Source organism: Varroa destructor, unplaced genomic scaffold, assembly GCF_002443255.2.
Source record: "Varroa destructor unplaced genomic scaffold, Vdes_3.0 BEIS01000001.1, whole genome shotgun sequence".
NCBI lineage: Eukaryota > Metazoa > Arthropoda > Arachnida > Mesostigmata > Varroidae > Varroa > Varroa destructor.
Window position 1 is genome coordinate 21536095 of NW_019211454.1, and position 13333 is coordinate 21549427.

Below are 13333 nucleotides of genomic sequence, written 5' to 3' on the forward strand. Positions count from 1 at the left end.
TCCATTGATTACGAAACAAGACTGGGTGTCATCGACACCAAGTTTCTGTTTGTTGAAACCTTATCATCAGAAAGGACGGTGTTATAAGTTAGCCAATCGAATACGTGATCTCGTACTATGGAAACAAATTATATTCCAGAAATTCTCAGTTGATTTGGATGAGCAATACTTAAACAATAAGTGCAGCGAATTGTATAATGTCTGTTTTCTAACCGTTTATCGCACTGCGGGGTCGCGGGTTCAAGTTTTGTTCATAACATATTCCACACGACAGGTGTGATTGAACGGAAGTATTTACCTAGATAGATACCCGGACGGATAATCAGTAGCGCAAAGATAGCGGCATTGATGTGAGAAAAAAATTGAGCATTTCTACCTTTTAATACTCCGTATCCATTTATTATTATTTTAAACTGATACGATAAACGTTATTCAACTGTGATACTATGAACATAACCTAGCACAGTTGTGGCACATAAATCTACAGCTTAGGATTGAAACATACTTTAAAATCTTATAGCTTGTAGATTCTGCATCTTAACAGTAACGAAGACAGGGAAGAGGTAATAACCATAATGATGACGGTGATATCTTTGGTCAGAAAAACTGTCACAGAAGTTAACCTAGATATGTCTGGACAGAACAGAAACGCGAGAGCACATGACTACGCTATCTAGCAGAAGGGTCAGCTGCAATCTTGTCGTTAGAATTTTTCCTGCTCAATGGAATGGTAGCACTGTAAAATTTGTTTGCTTCACACTGGCAGTGCCCTGTAGAGCAAATCGTTTGAAGGGCGGGATACTCTGCATCTACCTACCAAATGTCTATCGGCAATTATTTAACCGGTAGATGACTCGTGCTCTATCAGCGTTCTATTAAGAAAAGACAGTGCCGGTTTCCTAAGAGTTGGTGCAGAAGACGTTTGGGCAAACAAAGGCAAGTAAAGACAAGTATTGCCCTAGTGTATTTTTCCAGAGTGGACTCGTACGTCAAAAAAATTGATTGCCACCTTCAGTCATTCGAGCCCTATCACTGCTTATATAAGAGTAACTCATTGTACCGCTGACATTTCGGTAATAAGGATTTGATGGTATGCTAACCGATCACACCAAACGATGTTACTGTTGGGTCATCGTCACTCTTCGGGCACTGGATTATGCCTACAGTTTTATATCCTTTGAACGCTTGGTGAATTTTTAATGTTTTGTGGTATGGGAAGTAATAATTTCTGTTGCATTTGTAAAAACGTTAAATTCAGGGAGAAAAAGAAATGGTTCGTATCCGGCGGTTTGTTGCACAATTGCTTGACATATATACACGTTTGGTCAGCATGAACATGGCACGCAGAACGACAATGTTGCCTTCCGTACAGGAAATTTTAACGTTTTGTATTTTCGTGCACACATAAATAAACATCCGTTCGTACTATGCATTTGACTTAATCTATAATATATAATATTGAAACCTACCTGGACTGATCGCAAGCCCATGGTTCGAGTAGAATGGCGGAAATCCACAAAGTAAAATATACATTATAACACCAAGCGACCACATATCGCAGGACATGTCATACTTCTCAGGGCCGAGCACTTCTGGGGCGACGTAGTACGGGGTATAGCACGGCGTTTGTAGGTCCTGAATAGAGAACGAAGTGTACATATTTACATGCGTGAAGGATAAGATGATCGAGGAGAACAATACCCTTTGTCAATATTCTACCGATTACATATGGGTTTTAGTTTTTTTTTTTTGAGATATTTTAGGTCGCTTTACGTGTTTCACTCGTGGACAGGTGGAATGTCAATCGAATCATTGAACGTCAAGTTGGGGAAAAGGTGAAATTTGATTTTCTATTCAAATGTTAGCCACAAGGACACCTAGTTAAAGTATTAATTTTAAGAGCATTTCTACCGACTAGCAACCTTTTTTGCAGGTTCAACTTCTTTAGCGAAGCCGAAATCGGTGAGTTTTAACCGTCCCCCCGTCTCGTCCGCATACAGAAGATTTTCGGGTTTCAGGTCTCTGTGAGCAATGTTCATTCGATGTAAGAATGCTAACGCCTGGCAGATCTGGTGCATTATTTCAGCCGCTTCACGTTCTGTAAATGCCTGCTCCCCGCGTTTTTGAATGTGCTGTTGTATGGAAGAGAATGTTGATTAACTAGATTAAAGTCTGTCTACTAAGGAGCTTCGTTCAGACAAAGAGCTTCTTTAAATATTCTAGTAAAATCATAGAAATTAAAACAGAAGAAAACGAGATGGAAGAAAATTTGTTGCAATTTTCAGTAGAAAGAGTGCACGATTGTGAAATACTTTTTGTGAAACAAGGCCAGTGAGGAAAAGGGTTCATGATCTACTAGTAAACAATACAACCAACCATAAATAGCTCTCCACCGCGCATGCACTCCATTACTACAAGAAGACAGCTATGTCCCGCATAGACGTTTTCAAAAACTTCGTGAGTCCGAACGATGTAGGGACACGCGGATGCTCTCTGATGTAGTCCGACCTCACGGCGCGCTTTTGCGCAATCTTTTAAAACCTGTAAATACCAGAGCACAATGGAATGAAACATTCAAAACACTTCAGGAAACCTAGTAAATTTTACAAGCCGTTAGTAGAATAAGAGACCCAGCTCGGATGTGCGTGCTGCCCTTTCAATATGATGCCTAAAAGTGTATTGAGTTGTTAATCAAAGTGGCGCAGTGATAGTAATGAAGAAGTCGTAAACAGGCCATATAGTCTAAGCGATCGATCCATTCGCGAGCGAGAAAAGCCTGAATGATGCTGCATGCATAAGTCTTCCTTTCTCAATATAAAATAATCATAGATTTAAGTGAACAACTAATAATAATTCCTCTTAAGAATGAGAATAGCATATTTTTCTTGAGTACTAACAAGGAATGCCAATGCAAGGATATACATTCGTACTAGGTTTTATGGCCACGAGACTAAGCGAGCCCGCTTCACGGAATCCGTAATTACAGACTCCAAAATATCTTTAGAACCGAAAGCTTTAAGGGACTTTCGGCCTTCGAGAACCAGCCCAGAAAATGTTTTGTATGAATAGCAGAAATCAACTAATGCTACTGAATAACGGTATCAAATGTCAGCGCCTTGCTTATATAAAAATAGTAAAAATTGCAAAATAGTCCACAAAAAAAACACCCATACTCCAATTGATAGGTTTCTAAGTACCGACAAAACTAAGTTTTTGCTAGTGTAACAAGAAGAAGTGGTGATCAGACTCGAAACGGCTATTCGTGACGCGGTTTTTGTTACATATGATCTCTCAAAGATGCTCCTGCGTCAAAAACCTCCTCGGCAGGTACCTTCAGGGCGTACACCTTTCCCGTTTGTTTGTGCGTGCACTCCATAACTTTGCCGTTGATACCGAAGCCAAGTGATCGGTCACCGATTCGGTATTCGTCGGTGAATGGGGTTTTCTTTGTGAACGGCAGAGCTGGCGCGGTAGGCTCCATCGTGTTCGATGTCGGCTAAAACAAACGAAAGTATACCAATACAATGTTACTCTATCCTATTATAACTATTAATATAACATACTCGTTCACTGAATACAAACAAGGAGAGGATATCTGGAATCCACATATAATAATAAACACAGAATCTCCGACGCCTCCACAGAAAACGCGGTTTACGCGCTTTCCTGCAGTTTCTCGCAACGATGCGTTTTTTACACCTTTCACACTGTAAATAATCGTCATCTGTCTAAAATACGATTCTACTAATAAGTGGCAAGCGTGTCCTTTTCATAACAAAGTTTTGGTGTTCGCATTTGAGAGCGCTTAAACGCATTTATATACAACATTAGCTATCGGCCTTCGTGTTTCTAAAGTGCTTCACACCCTGCACCGACTATCGCCTCGGGCTTGCCTCGAAGTCGCTAGGGCAGTTAAAAGGTCGATGAAAGCTCGCCTCTGAGCGGCCCTGTATCGCTGCGCGTGTGTGGTTGCAGCCTTTACTCCTACAGCGGCTATCCAATAGCATGTTAGTCTATGTAATTGTATGTTGTTGAACCGGAAGAAATGGACGTATGTGCATTTCGATAGAAGAATACCGTTAGGCTAGCCTAGAACACTGTCCCCATGCTTCTACTTTTCATCCATTCTCCACGAACGCTAACACACATACACAGTTAGCGATGAAGCAGAGCATGCTTTGCTGACCTCTCTGCTGAACCTGGAACGAAATGAACATATCGAAACGAACGTACCAAATAACGAGCATAAGAGAGAGGATGTGGCATTGACAGGGAAACAGACCTTGAACCGTGATCGCAGTACCACAATATATACAAAATGGTTACTCCAGTCCTTTTCACGCAAGCTAAGTACTTATGTTTTGCTGTTAAATTATCCTTTCGACAGATGTTTTAGCACGTATGTGTATAAAAACTACTCGTTGCGTGTCGCCACGTTCATCTCTGGTACTTCCATTAAACAATAATAACACAATACAGTAACTGGGGGATAGACGTGCAACGAAACTGAGCTAGTAGCGTTTTTCTAATTATTCCGCTATCTTTTTGCGCTTTAATTGATTTGGTTATAGTTTGATTTAATTCGTTTGACAAGGTTCATGTACGAGAAATAGATGCGACTTATACAGATTAGGTGCTGTAGGCGTGTTTTGTTGTATGGACACAAACTGCTAGTGCCACCTGGATATATTGTCCGAATCAGCTATAAACGAGTAAATGTACTAATGACGTATCTAATTTCGACTGTATGTCTTCGGACAACTTCGAATGTATCGTTCGCTGCAAAACAAACATTCGCTTGAAGCACATTAAAATGTATTATATACATGTTATATGTAGCTTACCTAGCGTTAGTGATGGCGAATTGTGGAAAATGTCGGAGTTCATATTTGAGTATAATGTTGTATGTGCGTCAATAGATTCATCCAAGCTTATCTTATTATAAATTGTATTGGTTCGCGTAGTAATACATACGCGAACCAATACGATTTATAGTGAATGACTCAGAAAGCGTTCTGTAGAATGCTTCGTGCAGGCATAGCTATATTGTTGCATGATACTGCGTGCAAACCATATATTTGTTACGTGATTTGTTAATGTAGTATTAGTAGACGACATATTCGACAAATATACAAGGCATTCTGTTATCAGTTCCTAAATGCGAAAACCTCTCTGCAAGGCGATATGGATACATATAAAAACCGGTTACACAGCTCTTCTAAATAGACAAGCAAATGTCAACCAGAGGGAAGACTGTTCTAAAATAGGTGAAAAATGTTTATTTTGAACGTGGGCCTAACAACGTAATCCAAGCAGAACGTCTGTGATATTGCTAGCTGGATGCTGCAGTAGCTAATCCAGGAGCCAATGGTTTCTCTACAGGCACTATATAATATAGTGAGATGTTTGAGTTTAGTCAAAAATGATATATTTCGGACAGATAATCGAACCCACGGACTATGACCGTGCTATAAAATAGACCCTTTTCAGGTTAAATAGATGCGTCACTTAAGAGTTATGATTACTGTGCAGCTAGCTAGACCTTCTGTTAGAATGATTTCTCCCGTTTTAGGTCAGCAGTGTTTTGGACAACGAAATACTTAGTTTCGACTTATATATGCCTCGAAAGAGGTCGTACCGAAGGAGCTTTAAGAGAGCTAATGATCTATTTACCTGCAGCACTGGCGTTCATAATACAAGAATCATTAATTATTACTGTGATATATGACTAAAAAGCCAAGCATGGTTGTCACCATCATCATCATCCTTATTCGTGACTCGGGCCACGAGTAGATGGCCGTATGAGACGGCCAACAGTAACCGTAGGTCCTCCACCGCAATAATACCCAATAACAGGCTTGCCTGTTTTAGTATCAGCGTATGGATTTCAGGAGAAACGTGGTCTAAAGTACTGCATCAATCTTTTGCGCTGTTCCTCGCGTATGATAATCTATGGATTGTTTCTAGTAGCGTTACCGGCCATAATTATGCTACTGATAACCTGGTATGCAATCACATTGCATCAGGCTTACTACTATTACAGAGCGCAGTGGCAAGTCGCACCGAGATGCTTGTCATATAAGCGTTTGACTTTAAAGCAAACATTCTGACCGCTTATCAATTTCTCTTTTGTTTCCTGTTAGTTTCTTCGCACGTACAGATCTTTTGAATGCAGACTTTTGAGCACAGCCTAGCTGTTTCGTACTTCCATTCGAAGTCTAGCCTATCGTTCGCCATAAAGGGCCTAATGGAGATGTGAGGAGGCAATTGCTTCCCCATATGGCTACGTAATAGAGCTACATTAATGATAATAATGCCGAGTTGACGATCCATGTTCTAGAACGAATAAAAAAAAAAACGACCACTGTGTGTCTTTTGCAACTCATCGCTACGCCAGTTACGGTACGACACCGTCATTGTGGATAAATAAATCGTAACTGGTTAAAAGCTGAAGACTTAAGCAATTTGCATGAGAAACAAGTGTTCCATTTGCTTTATCGTACAATCGTATCGTGTAAAGCCATGGCGCAACGGCAAGTATCGTAGATAGCGCGCTTTGTTTTGGGCAATAAAGTTCATTGCCCGACACGGGTAGGATGATGAGCTAAAAAAGCCCCCTTCTGAATTGTGTTTTTTGAAACAATAGTTTACACTAGGACCTATCGGAAAACTGACTCTGTGCTGTTATTACAGACAGAAAGTGGCAAAAAATTAGCAACACGAAAGCCTTGAAGCCAGGTCTAATTCAGTACAGCCTGTGTATGAGTACGGACCGAAACGAGGAGCAGAATAACTCATTCTGTGTAATAGCCGAATCAGAACGAATGTGCCAAAAGACTTGATGCTCAAGCGGACGTAAACCCATCAATATCTACACTAGATGAATATCACTGCACCGAAAAACGAGCCTTACGTGATACTTATTTTCCAAAGGGGTTCATAAAGACCTGAACGAAGAAAGGTCTGAGAGCACGGCAAGAACTTAAGAAACCTGGAAGCAGGAAGCGCTCGAATAATTGTTTTGACACTGCTCCGGACAATGAATATCCAGTTCAACGCTAATTACACTGAACGCGATAGCCATTATTGATTGACATGATTGAATCACATGCAGTTTTCATATAATCGAACTCTTACATTATTAATATATATATATATATATATATATATACTGATCCATTTGGTCCTATTATAGAAGAAGCAGCCGCCCCGATCTATCACCCCAAGATGCCGTCTCTGTGGTAATGCAATAGCTTGGTGTTTACTTCGTTCAGGGATATTTGGCTGCCTTTATCCTATCTTATCTACACCTGCCTTACGAGGCAGGTGTAGATACACCGCGCTGTGCGCTAGGAACCAGTTGTGTGAAATAATGCTTAACGGCTTAACTACCGTACGTAAAAGCCTTAAGCCGGATCTATCGCACTAGACGTAGTGCGTTGTTCAACGTTGACAGAATCGTACATTCAAGTCCGCTGTTTTCAAGTTAATGTTACTATTGATACTGTGAGTGCTACTGTACTACTACTACGAAACTTTTGCCGACAAACGGCATAATCCTATCTTTATGAGTACTAGCCAGCAAGCTCGATTGGCGTTGCCAACTCGACGCCGGGCTGGTAGAGGTGCTACAAGATAAGTACGTCGTTAGTTTGAACATTCTGTTGCAATAATCCTAGATCTAGTTCATAAACACCGTGGGCAAATGTACCATTCCTTGTAGGTGCTTGCGAACGTTTCTTTGGTGCGTAAGCGTCCTTTTGACTAAGTCTTCGCCGGCGTCATCGTTATGTCAGCCATTGTGCTAATCTGAGCGCGGTAGGGACAAACGTCGGCTTGCTTTGCTCTAACTGGCGCGGTAGTTCATCTTTAAACGTTTCCTCTAGATGATATCGTTGAGCAAAATGACATTGAAAATTGAAACACATAAAACTCGTCTTCCAAGGACAGACTTACTTACGTTTCATTATAAATCCTCAACGATTTACTACTGCGTTAAGCAGATTGTCATTAGTACGGTATCGGCACGACTGGATTGGTTCACACCTGCAGACTTAGCATTGAGTGTGGCCGATAAGTAAGGCATTTACAAAACCATTGCGGTCGATCACTGCATTGACATGCCGTGACCACCGGCATCTTAAAACCGCAGAGCTTTGTTGAACTGATTAGACGCACTAGCGGAAAGCTGTAGCTACCCTTTTTTTTTTCGCTGTGCACATTTGCGGCCATTGTCGTAATAGCTGATAATTACAATGATCTAATTGTTTGCCGTAGATTGGCCTATTAAAAGATTAGGCTGAGCTTAGGGAAACGCTGAGCTCGCAGTGGTATAATATACTCATTCCGCGTCACAATCAGCCTTCGTTCGAATTAATACGCTTGGTAAAATAACCAGCTCAGCCTATTCGAGGAACTCTCATTGATTCAATAATCTAAACAAAAAATAATGATAAATATTTAAGTAAGGCTAAAAATATGGCGCAGGTTGTGGATGTTAGGTCTGTCATGTATAGGCTCTCGTTTATTTCGCCTAGTTAGATTGGCAATGTAGCTATAACGCAATGTTGTATTCAAAAGAGAAAATATATTTAGAAGAAGGATGTTCAAATTATCTGGATGGCATAACAACAATCACCCTGCCAACCAATGACGGTCTTTCCAAGAAAATCAAGGTTATACTATTTTTCGACGATTCGCAAACCTAGTTCTAACCATATGTCATACGCACTCTACCTTGAATAACTTAAGAAGTTTCTGTCTCATTCCACTTTTTTTTTTGCTATCCTTTTTATCTTTCGCAGCGTCTCCACTGGGAGGCCTTGGTGGTTTTGCGCGTATTTGGGTGCCCTCCAGCATGACTACCAGGTTGACACAAAAATTTGGCCTAGCGTACAGCAGAAGATCTCTGTGTTAACACTGTTGTATTTACGTTAAGCCTTTCAAATCCAGAAATTCAACCGACTCGAGGTAATTTCCTGAACGATCGCGCGACACTTCCGCAAATTGCTGTTGCTAAAGGCACCAGTTATTGTTAACAGAGTTCGTCTTTTGCTGCCACTAATTGCACTTCGTATATGCTTTTGCGATGTGTTTCTATTTGTGACGCACTAGAAAAGAGAAGGAATGTTTACTGGGTAGAATCAGCCGCGTACTCAGGCTGTTTCTCTTACGCAATTGCCGTTACATTGACGACAGCCCACTCAGGCTCACCCGCAGCCTGATCTCGATGTTTTGGACCGCGTCACGCTCGTTCACTGTAGTGTTTCAACTAACTGTTCCGGCGTCTCACAATTTGGTGCCGTATCTCTTTCCAGGGATGACGGTCCTCTCGTGCTGTAATTCACTCGCTATGTCCCCTTTCCACTTCTATCAGGATTGACCAACTCCGTTGTAGTCCTAGCTCTTGTGAAGCTAAGCTAAGTGTTACCCAGTGCCGGCTTACACAAACGAGAAGCCTGGAAGGGAGCTAAATGCATTCTTCTTTAGATCGAGTTGACAACTATTTCGGCCACTTGTGGTACAATTCATAAAGCCATAAAACAATAACACTATTCTAGCCCACATCTAGTTTATAGAAAAGTCATGCGCAGTCGGCTTTCGAGGTATTCTGATGTGTATCGCCCTCCACGCTTCCATACGCTACTAGGCTTGTATTAGTTTGCTTCTCTCCTGAACAACAGAGATTTCCAATGCGAAGAGGTAGAAAGAACCTCGAAACGATCACTTCAAGTGCCCGCAGGTATACATACAAGAAGCGTCTATTGTTAAAAAGATCAGACGCAGAACTTACCTATCAGCAGTATTTTCATACAAATTAAACCATGCAGTCACTAGCCAATTAAATAAGGTCACCTACAAATTACACAGATTGTCAAGTTTGATCGAAGATATCTACATGTACCCAAACTAGACATCTACATGTAGTTTTTTGTTCTATGAAAAACCTCTCCCTGCCAACTAATGAGAACGTACATGACGACAGTATCGCTAGGGAAGCACTCTGGGACTACGCTGGATAAACATCGAGGCTAGTTATTGTTCCCCTAGCACTGGCTGCGATCTCTGCTGTAAACCGGTTCGGCACCCTCCGGAGTGCACTTTCACGCCCTCTGCATTGCGTCCGGGTCCTGAACCCGTACTTAGAACTGTATTGTTCAGTTGTGAGGATGTTCGTGATCTTCCATCCAGCCCTGATCCACCTCTTCACACAATGTCATGTATTTTCAATCGGATTCCATATGGCAGAATTTCCAAGCCATGCCAGAACCATCATATTACTAAAGCGAAACAACTCAGAAACACACTTTGCCATACGGCATAGGGATTTGACGTACATGAGCACCTAATTCTTATCTGGACCTTATTCTTATACCAAAGGCAGATTTTGTCTTTTTTTACCTCACCGCATAGTCGTGTCTAGATAATCTTACTAACGAGATGTAAAGTTCCTACATCGGAAATTATGGCCCAGAGGGTTGGCTTGCTGAATCACACAGGCTTCATGAAATCTTTTGCCGGAACCCCTATAGACATGCTCAGCGTTACTAACGAAAATTACAAAAATCCGAATTATTTAGAAAATAGCCCCATTCTCCTTCCCCAACTGTTCAACTTCGGAACTGTCCAGCCTATTTGAAATACACATTCTTCTGTGCCCAGTTTAGCCGGGGCATTTTGCCTGTTTAAAACAGCTAAACCCACATAAAAAAAGATCTCGATGCGACGCCAAAGGGTCTTCATGAATACAGTGACTTCACGCTTTTCCATTTTTTGACGCAGCTGAGAAGTCGTTACAGGTTGGTTTTTTGTAGTCTGGCTAGAACCACCTGTTTTCCTTGGTACGTTGTGCACCGTGTTCGACATTTATTTTTCTTCCTTCCTGATGACAGAGGCAAATAATCCTTCACTTTCAATAGGCCATATTGTTAATTGCACGCTCCGGTATTACGACCCATCCAGAAAATGTTTAACACAATCACGATCCCAATTGTACGATTCTGGCTCTTAGAGTCCGGAGAGGTTCTTTCGTAGTCCCATAATCTTCTAGTTTACATGATACAGTCGTAAGAGCAGGAAAATCGTTGAGATTCACTTTAAAATCATCTATGATTTCAACAATACCCTTGTCATCGAATGAACAAGAGTAACAATAATTATTATACAACAGATTATGTACGTCTCTACATGAACGAAATCGACTATTAGAATCGTTGTGGTGGTTCAAATGTTCGTACATGGTGCAGTGAAGAGCCACTGCAGCGTACGTCTGAGCAGGTAGATGTCTTTCCTTTCACGAGAGTTTAAAAACCGTTCTTTGACCTACTATAGGAAAGCAGAAGGCAGCTTTTACATATGTACATGAAAAAGAAAAGGGTATGCGGACATTTAACGTGGGCGAGCGGATATTTTAGATTAAACTCAATAATGTGTGAAGCGTTAGCGCGGAAACGTTTGCTTACTCAATGCTAAATTTTTCTTTGAGAGTACTGCACACATGGATGTTACAGTGGTGAGGTATAGTCTCGGTGTTCTATTTCTCTTTGTCTCTTGTCTGTGGCATAAACGAATTTTCGTAAATGACGCATTGTCCTTTACGGATTTTACAAATAAGCCCTTTTGATTTTCCATTTGTGTGCTTCGTTGCAGTAACTCGCGGCGGATGACGTCACTTTGACCTCATGTAAATGTCTTAGCTTTTGCTCTATACTTTGTGTGTAGCGGAAATGCTAGAAAGACATCAAGTTATTCAAGCTGCTCAAACATGTTTAACTGCGCTTGTTTTAAGCTTACGATTTCACAGAAGTCCCCGACATTAAAAATGCCCACCATTTTCCATTATTTTTAAATAGACCAAGGAAGTGTCTTTTGATGAGAGATCTGTCAAAAGCGTACTAGATATAGCCCATTAGCACACGTATATTAATTTGATGTGAACGTCTAAAATAATTCGTTCCAGCAGAGTATCCAACTAGAGCATTATTATCGTTCAGTGCCTCCCAGTTATTTCTGTGACATTGGTCAGAAGTACATGTGCTTTTCATTCCCCCTTTCGACTACCCCTGCAAAGCAGCATATCGTGCCATTGTGAAATTTTTGCTTGTTCCACTCTTTGTTCTATCGTGCCCGGGCATAGGGAGTGGATAACATACGTATGATGACTAAAGGGATTTTCGAAAATATTCCTGGGAGCACAAAGCCTTTTTGGGCGTCAGAATTTTTACCATCGAGAAAAGCTGAGGCCAGACAATGTCCACCGAAGAACCACTGATATGAATAGCACGATAGGATTTGAACGGCAGACCCAAGTAGCTCATGCGGAATCAGAGCCGAAGGTTCCAGCGATCATCATAGCCGACTGAAATCACTGTTAACAGCACCAAACCGAACAGTCGAACCGTGAACAGTTTCAATCCCACCTCGACACCGGCTTTCCTAAAACATACAGGAAATTATCGATACATTCCATCATAGAATATCAGGCATAGTATAAAGTCACTGGACGGAAAACATGGGCACAAGCGTTCGCACTCTCCTACAAATGACGACAGATCTTGCGATACCTATAGACAGTGGCATTTGCGCGGACTGTCTAATGCTTTGCAACGCCTAGATGCAAGAAAGCGCCTAGAACGCACCCACAAAGCTCCCTCGGTACTTGACGTAATGAATGACGAGCTTTATGTGCAGCATCTGATTGAAATTCTCCAGTCTATACTACAGCACATTAGATGCACCGTTGTTCTGCCAATGAACGGCGTACTGGACGGCACTGTTCATTAAAACTCTACATGCTGGTATCATTTCAGCAGCGAAGAGGAAAGGGACAACTCAAGCGCGTCGTTAGCCTAGCGGGGAACAGCAAAGAAAGATGTTTATTATAAGCTGCTACCCGACCTGCTAGCTAAGGGACTGGAAAGAGCGTACACGCCACCCCAACGGAGTAGCATGGATTCCGGAGGAAATACGTGACAGAAACGGCATGCAGGATTCTTCTGGTTGACGATATAGGAGCACAGCCCACGTCGCGCAATATGCGGCGTTCGCCGACTTCAAGGCACCCTTCGACTCGGGAGCCCAGGGAAAAGCTTGGCCGAGGTGCTTGCCTCTATAAATATGCTCAATTGTCTCGTTGCGACGGAATTCCAGCTTCTGGCCCGACCAAAAAAACAATCTAAGCCCTAAACAATCTAATTCTAAACTCGAATTTTTCCGTCTTGCTATTTGATGAAACAGAAAGGTCGTGAAAGTCAGTCGAAGTCAGCTTTACAACGGATCAAACAGTTCCCAATTGTAGCAAACCCTAGTCCATCTCAATGCAGCAGTACCAGAT

The 13333-nt window shown here is 41.6% G+C and overlaps 1 protein-coding gene across 4 annotated transcripts in view; it reads right to left on the reverse strand.

Moving 5' to 3' along the window:
* The window catches only part of MAPk-Ak2 (MAP kinase-activated protein kinase 2), a 36918-nt gene that overhangs the window by 4709 nt on the left and 18876 nt on the right, over positions 1-13333 (reverse strand). For 2 of the 4 annotated variants that reach the window (XM_022805787.2, XM_022805797.2), the window contains exons 2-5: positions 3332-3496; positions 2377-2541; positions 1923-2132; positions 1470-1635 (exon numbers count right to left, since the gene is read on the reverse strand). In XM_022805787.2, coding sequence (XP_022661522.1) covers positions 1470-1635; positions 1923-2132; positions 2377-2541; positions 3332-3496 — 706 coding nt within the window. Of the gene's footprint in view, positions 1-1469; positions 1636-1922; positions 2133-2376; positions 2542-3331; positions 3497-8736; positions 9286-13333 lie in introns of those variants that run through there. The other 2 variants (XM_022805778.2, XM_086979349.1) reach the window with 2 other exon arrangements.